The 7,243-nt window shown below is 46.0% G+C and overlaps 1 protein-coding gene across 2 annotated transcripts; it reads left to right on the forward strand.

Moving 5' to 3' along the window:
* Positions 1-2,276: 2,276 nt before the first annotated feature.
* Positions 2,277-6,047, forward strand: LOC136549904 (uncharacterized). Of its 2 annotated transcripts, none has more exons than XM_066541339.1 (2): positions 2,277-2,758; positions 4,846-6,047. In XM_066541339.1, exon 2 carries the CDS (start codon positions 4,862-4,864, stop codon positions 5,381-5,383), a length of 522 nt encoding a protein of 173 aa, XP_066397436.1. In that variant the 5' UTR covers positions 2,277-2,758; positions 4,846-4,861; the 3' UTR covers positions 5,384-6,047. The 2 variants fall into 2 exon arrangements, with proteins under 2 accessions (XP_066397436.1, XP_066397435.1); XM_066541338.1 differs by having other exon boundaries at positions 2,279-2,685.
* The last annotated feature ends 1,196 nt before the right edge of the window (positions 6,048-7,243 follow it).

Consider the following 7,243-nt stretch of genomic DNA (forward strand, 5'->3'; position numbering starts at 1 on the left):
AGTGTCATAGCCATTGTGTGGTTAGAGACAACAGAAACTAGAATTATGGTAGGTGGCTTGCATTTTTTGTAGGCTAGCGCAACACTTGCTTCGCCTCATAATTGTCTAACCAGCTTGTTAAGTGTTGTTGTAGAAATTTTTAATAGGCTATTCACCCCCCCTCTAGCCATTAGGACCTTTCAGAAGGCCAAGGTGTGAAGCTATGTCTCTGGAAGCTTTGTGTCCGTGCACGTGATGCAACTGCGATTTCGGTGGCGGCACGACGAAGGTGAAGCTATTGGAGAGGCTCGGTGGTACCAAGTCACCCTCGACGACGAAGCAAGCCCGAATCCTCTAAGAGTCCAGCGGTGGGAGTGGCGAGGCCCCCGTGCGCTTTAAGGTGGTATGTCTGAGGAGTGTTACGATGGTGGATGTGGCGAGGCCCCCACACGTTTGAGTTGGCTTGGAGGTCTAGGATCTGATATGGTGTTTCGATCATTTGGTGTGTAAGGTGCAGCAGCGGTACTTCGGCAAGGGGTCCTGCATGACGGTGGCCTCTTTGGTGCGGTGCGGTGGGCTCTCTTCTGACTTTTGCCAACGCATGGCCGTGGTTGGGAGATCAACGATCGTGTGTGCGTGACGTGAAGACGATGGTGGCATGGTGGATTCTAGCGGCATGGTTACTATGGGTAGCGGGCGACTTGGCGATGATCAGAGGCAGTTGTCCGTGCTTTAGGCTTGGCAGCTTGCAGCAGACTGTAGTGGCTAGCCTTGCACAACAAGGGTTAGTCCGGTGCGGGACAACGTCGACAAGCGGCGCAAGCGAAGGCGATAGGCAGGATGGCTAGATGGCTTGTAGCGGATCATGGCGGTTAGCCCTGCAAGGCAGCGGTTGACTTGGTGTGGTACATCGTCGGTAAACGACGGCGCAGCCGATGACGATGATGTATCTTTGTGCCGCTTTTTCGCCCTTTGTTGCTGTTGCATCGTGTGGTGGCTAGTTGTGGTTTTTAGTGATGTTGCTCGGCGCGTGTTGAGGTCTCAATCCAACCGGCCATTGTTGATAGTTGAGTTTGTTGCTTCTGTTGTTTTTTTAGGTTTCGTTGCTTTCAGTCGTTGTTGTCGTAGCTCTGTTGTAATGCCCAGACTAGGTTCTTCTTCTTTTTAATATAGTCAGCAACTCTCCTGCCTGATTCATTTAAAAAACGTGCCAAGGGAAAAACATCTTGGTTAGCAATATCTATTTCTGCAATAATACGAGTACAACCAAATGCATGTATACTGGATAAGTCATGTAGAGTACAATTATATATTTATAATGTTGTAGTTAAGTTATTTTGTAGGTATAAAGAATATTGATGGCCATGTCATCCCATCAAAGCTATGGTGGCATAAATCATTGAAGTTCGGCCACTAGTTACTAATTATATTTAATTCATAGCGTAGGACTCTCAACATTGGCAAAATATGGTAGGGTAGTCATCTAGGTCACCTCGGTTTGAGTTCCAACTAATGTTGTATAATTAACTTATTAATTTGATAAGACCTGCAACATATTGTCCTACCTCTACTCAACTTACCGCTCGTAGATTTCATCTACCTCCTTCCCACGAGATCTGCCAGTGCTGTGGAGGGTTTTTTTTATCGGCGTTGCTGTTGGAGGTTGACGTGAGGCTTGCCATACATGCCGATGCACGGCATGATGCGGAGGAGCGGGTGCGGTGTGGGCGCAAGCTATGGAGATTGGCACGGACGTGATGTGGAAGAAGCCATCCCGTCAGTGACAGTTAGAGTGAATACTTTTCTATTGGGAAAGATTCTAACTCTCTCTTTATTCGAGACGAGATGTAGGAGATATCAGCAGCCACAGAAAAGAGGATGATTAGAAGACGGTTGAAGCAAGTAAAAAAAGGCTATCTCTCTAAATATGATAGTTTTATGAAAATGAGGAGTAATTTAGAGATGCTACACCTAATTTTCACCTTTCCTATCTACCCGTCACTTGTTTTTTTTTAGTTCAGGCAATGCATTGGTCGTTGATCTACTTGATTTTCTGTGCTTCAGCAGCCTCTCTCTCTGTATCGCATCTGTTTTGGATTTGGATCTGTTAGCTCTCGCCTGAAAATTTCAGACACCTATAATATAGTAGGTCCCATTTTTCAATACTTCGTCTCATTGTCATGCAACTATCATATTGTCAAAGAACTATCGTGTTGAAGGAGATGGATATTTTTTTCTTGCTCCAACAATCTCGGCTAAGCTTTTCTTTTATTTTTTAGCGATCAGTCTCAAATAAAGGGCCCGGCCCAACTGTCAGTCTGAGCCATCCTTTTCCCCCACGCGCTAGCGGGCGTCCGTGCCGCCAGCCGCCGCGGCGGCCACCGCCCGTGCGATCCGCCGTCAGTCGCCGCCCCAACGAGCCCCTCCTCGTCCTCTTCCCGCCGGCCCCGTTGAGGCCTTTACTCGTCAGCCAGCTCTAGCGAGCTCCACGCTGCCCACCCTCTTCCTGGTAGTTCACCCTGCTGGTTGCATATCGTGGGGGAAGACACGGCACCTTGGGCGGCGGACACGCCTTGGGGAAGGCGACCCCAACCAACGGCGGTCGTCGATTCTCTCGGCATCGCCCTCTACTCCATCGCCTCCTCCCAGCTCAACCCCTATCCGTGGCGGTGGCAACCGATAGATCCAGCCCAGCCCCTCCGACAGGTCTGCTCGTTCTCCTGTTGCTGCAGTCATGCGTCGTTGCCTATTCGGCCTACTGGTGTTGTGTCTTCGATAGGTGATGCCTCATGCATCCTCTATGTAATTATGTATTTGAAAAATCTAGATTGTTGGGTATTGTGTCATCTGATGCCGTGATTTAGCTACTTTGAGCTTGTCAAAATTTGTGCTTTTGCAATCAAATGGGAAAAATCCAATTGCAGTTGCTATCTCACAAATTAACAAACTGCTCATGTTGGCATGCCAAATTAACATACTGCTGAAACCTCCTTTGTTGTTATTATAAGCTGCTCATGCTTGACAAAAAATTGGTTTGCATGATTGGTTGACCAATCCGTTTGCTTACATGAGGACCTTCTGCACTGCATGGCAAAAATTTGTATGTGAGCATGTTTGCGTGATATGTCCACTAGCTGTTTCACACTGACAAAGTTTCAGTTTTGTACAATTTTTTTTTTAATAAAGTCTTGTGATGTCCTTTGGCTGTGGTTTCACAATGGTAAAAATTTGAGTCTTGTATATTTTTTTATTAAAGTCTTGTACAGTTTTGATAGTGCGATTTTTTATCTGTTCACTTGAGGTTTACTGGGAATACCATTCACACTATTTTCACATGATTATCCAGATGCAACGGTAGGCAGCATTGTATATATTTTAATCTCAATATGAACTTTTGTTGCAAATGGAGTTGTCATGGTGTCTGTATGGATGTAGAGAGAAACATATGAATTATTGTGATTTGCAAATGGAGTTGTCATGGTGTCTGTATGGAAATGTAGAGAGAAATACAAGAATGGATTATTGGGGACAGGATATTGGTGATCTGCAAAAACATCTCACCCAATAATCCAAAATGTTGTATTGGGCCATCCCCATACCACCTTATTTGGGGAGTTGTAGGGAGTTGCTGGAGATGCTCTAACCCTAACCACACCCTCCTTGCTCCCATCCCAGCCGCCACACGCTGGACGCTGCAGACAGCTACCGCTCGCCCTCTCCCTGTCTCCCGACTCTCTCCTGGCCACTGTTTCCCCTTCCCCTGTCCGCACGCGAGGGTGTGAGGTAAATCTGCGACCCTCTCCCAGTCTCCTGCAGTTCGACTCAGCCCTCTCCCATCTCCCGCTCGGCCTCTTCCCCTTCGCTTGTCGCTCGCGGCTCACCTCGTGCTCCCACAACGAACTCGGGTTGGGGAGGCACGGAGCCCTTCGCGTTAGGCAGCGCCCCTGCACTGGCTCCTCGTCTCAGGTGTTAAGTAAAGCTGAAGGTTGCGCTGCACATCCCCCTACACCTTCAACCGAGTCCTCACTCCTTAGTCCTCCAAAGGTTGGTGAGCCCCATGTCCCCAATCCCCGACCCATTGTTATGTCAACCTTGATGGTTTGATCTTAGCTTGTCTATTTGCTTAAACCTTAGAAGAATGTAGTTGCTCTTCTGGTTCAAGTAAATTTTATACTAGTCATGTGATGTAGTCTTGTGATGGTTTTAGATGAAAACCTGAAATATACAGTTATGGTCACATGATCATGACGACATGGTTGAATGTTGGATGGTTTGTTCTACCCTCCCAATAGGTTTTTAAGATAACAAATGTTAAATTTGGAATTTTGTGAAAGAACCCTTGTACGGAAGCTTGTGTTTCTGGTGTCTGGCTGCATATCAAGTGGTTTTGGGAATTGTGGTGATTCTGGCTGCTCTCTATCTAATGATTTGAGGTGTGTTGGTGATTTTTAGTTTGTTTGCTGTTCCTGAACTAAAATTTAAGTCGTGTACCTCTTTGTAACACTGATCTCAGCAGAGATGGACCAAATATAAATAGAGGATGCATTTGTTGGTTCAAACCAAGACCTGTTTCCCTGATAAAAAGAGTTTTCCTTAGATTAAAAATCTGCAATAAAATAAGACAACATGCATTGCTTTATATTCATTCACAATGTTATCGCCAGAAAGAATTGTTTGGTCATATATTACATTCACGTGCCTGAACCGTGACTAGGGGCTCATGTTGGGTTTCAACTTTAGCCTACCCCAACTTGCTTAGGACTAAAAGGCTTTGTTGCTGTTGTTGTGTTGTTGTATATATTACATTCAAGAATCAAGATTTGTTAGATATATTTTATACTTATTGTTTTTTACCCCTGCATACAGTGGTCCAGTTTCCACTATGGTTCCAAGCAGCAATATTTCCGTTCAGAAAACCTTGTATGAGGTTTTATCGGTGAGTGAAGGTGCTACATATGATGAGATTCGTGCAGCATACAAGTCTGCTGCTCTGAACACACACCCTGACAAAGCACAGACAACTCTTGAGTCATTGCCTTCCACTGAGCAACAAGAATTTTCTAGTGTGCAGAAAGCATGGGAAATCCTACGCCATCCTACATCTAGAGCAGACTATGATAAGCAGCTGCAATCATCCAGACAGAACATTGAGATCATTGCGTCTGAAATCGAAGTTGGGGATATGATCATCGAGAGCACTGCTGACACTCTAGAGCTGTTGTACCCATGCAGGTGTGGTGATTATTTTTCCATCACTTCGTGTGAACTTAGTGAGATGGGAATTTTCGTCAGTGGAGATGGAGAAGTAGAACTGCAGGCGTCTGATTCTGCATCAGCTTCTGTTGTTCTTGGCTGTGGCTCTTGTTCTCTGAAAACACGGTTGGTTATAAATGAAACTTCATGATAGTTCATTTCAGACTCTGGCTGTACGTTGTTCAGCATTCAGCAATGATCACTTTAAAGTTCAACAGCCACCACAGTTTCTCAAACAGTATGCGCCTTCTAGTCTGCTGGAAATAGTGCAGCTTAACCTTATTTGTTCTTATTTCTGGGAAATATTAGGTTTGTAACCTGATGGTGGTTGCATTGTGATAAATGACATTTTTGACCGTAGTAATCAGCTAACCACCACCATTGTCAAATCCAGCTGCTGGGAATTTAAAGACTTCTCGGTGGTGGTTATTTGGTAGATCTTTAGTTAATCAGCCTGTTCGCATGTTGGTTTTTGCCAGGGCTTATCAGCCAGTCAACAGTGTTTTTCTCTCACAGCAAATCAGCACAAGCCGGGCTTATCAGTCCAGAAACCAACCAGCGAACAGGCTCAATGTTGTTTATAGGCCGAATTAATGGTCTCATCTGTCAGCCATTCACCTAAACAATAGCTAAATGAATGCCTGATGTTTTTGTCTTTTTGAGAGTTGATAGTAGTTCCTTGATGAGAAACCAGTTGTAGTTGCGGCCGTTGCCCGTTGCTGTATTGAATAACTTGTTGTGACTGTATCTGTGCTGCTAAGCATGGACAACATACTACAATGCAGAATCAGAACGGCCGTGTATCTTTCTTACAATTATTAGTGGCAGAGGATAATGTTTCAGCATATGATATGTGTCAAATTGTGCCTGCCGTTACCGGCAAGTCATTTGTACAAGACAACGAGGTCGCATCTCGTTTGTTCTACTCCCAGTGTTTTTTTTGGGGGGGGGTCTTTGCTGATGTAATTACATATGGTTCTTTCAGCAACTGCTTGCCATTCACGGCAAAGAAGCTGTTCAGCATCCTCAGATAAAAAATCCCCGTCGTTTTCCTTCTGTGCGATCATTGGAGCATTCGATCTCGAGCAGTTCAATTCGGAACCAGATCCTCACGCACTTGATATCGCATCGACAAAAGATATTTGCGCATCCTGATCTTTCATTCTCCGTGCCCCTGAAAGTTACATCAAACCACCATCAGAAAACGTTGCGCTGCGTTTTGCTTTCCCCCTTGTCTCAGTCTCTCTCTTGCTCGAGAAGGGTGCACTTGTTCTGCACCTCGGTGCTCGATGACCTCACCGTCGATGACCTCTCAGTCTCAGTCTCTCTCTCTTGCTCGCCTCACACTCGGCAGAGGAGTGCGTTCGGGGCTACGGGTGAGCGGTTGGTTTAGCGTTTGCTTCAAAAGAAAGCGAAAACAACGGCCACGACCAGCGCATTTCGCCGCGAGGACGAGGACGAGGACGAGCGGGATATTATGATATATGTGCTTGCCGGCTTGTTGTTCTGGTTCTGATGCCACCACGACAACCGCCGGCGCACTTCGTGTTTCGTATGCCGGCGCGCGCGGCTCCGAAGTCTGAGGTGTCGCTGTCGCTCTCGTCACCGAACGCTGGCGCGCTCGGCAAGCCCGCAAATGTTGCGCATTCATGAGTAGGCTGCAGGGTTAGCGCTCGGTAGTCCTCGATTCGTCGTGTGGATCACAGGATCGACGAGTGCTGGCCGGTCTGAGTGTATAGATAGTCCTGTTAGAAATTTAGACATTTTTATTATCATTTTAATCTAGAAAAGTAATATGACCAAGTTCGTGACGGTATATATGTGCATGTGTATATCTCTAATGAACACTACAGCATACAGTAATAACATACAGATGAACACATTAGTTGCGAGTACAGTAATCACAGAGATTAGAGTGTACCCAGCGGAGGGTCCCATGCCGAGGGCTCCATTCGCACTAGTCGACATAGTGCGTTGCTTGAAGTCGTGGATCACAGTCGGTGCAGGACGA

Source organism: Miscanthus floridulus, chromosome 4 (assembly GCF_019320115.1).
Source record: "Miscanthus floridulus cultivar M001 chromosome 4, ASM1932011v1, whole genome shotgun sequence".
NCBI lineage: Eukaryota > Viridiplantae > Streptophyta > Magnoliopsida > Poales > Poaceae > Miscanthus > Miscanthus floridulus.

What these genes read in the sequence shown, in the direction of transcription:
- LOC136549904 (XM_066541339.1), top strand. Translation starts at nt 4,862, where the DNA reads ATGGTTCCAAGCAGCAATATTTCCGTTCAGAAAACCTTGTATGAGGTT.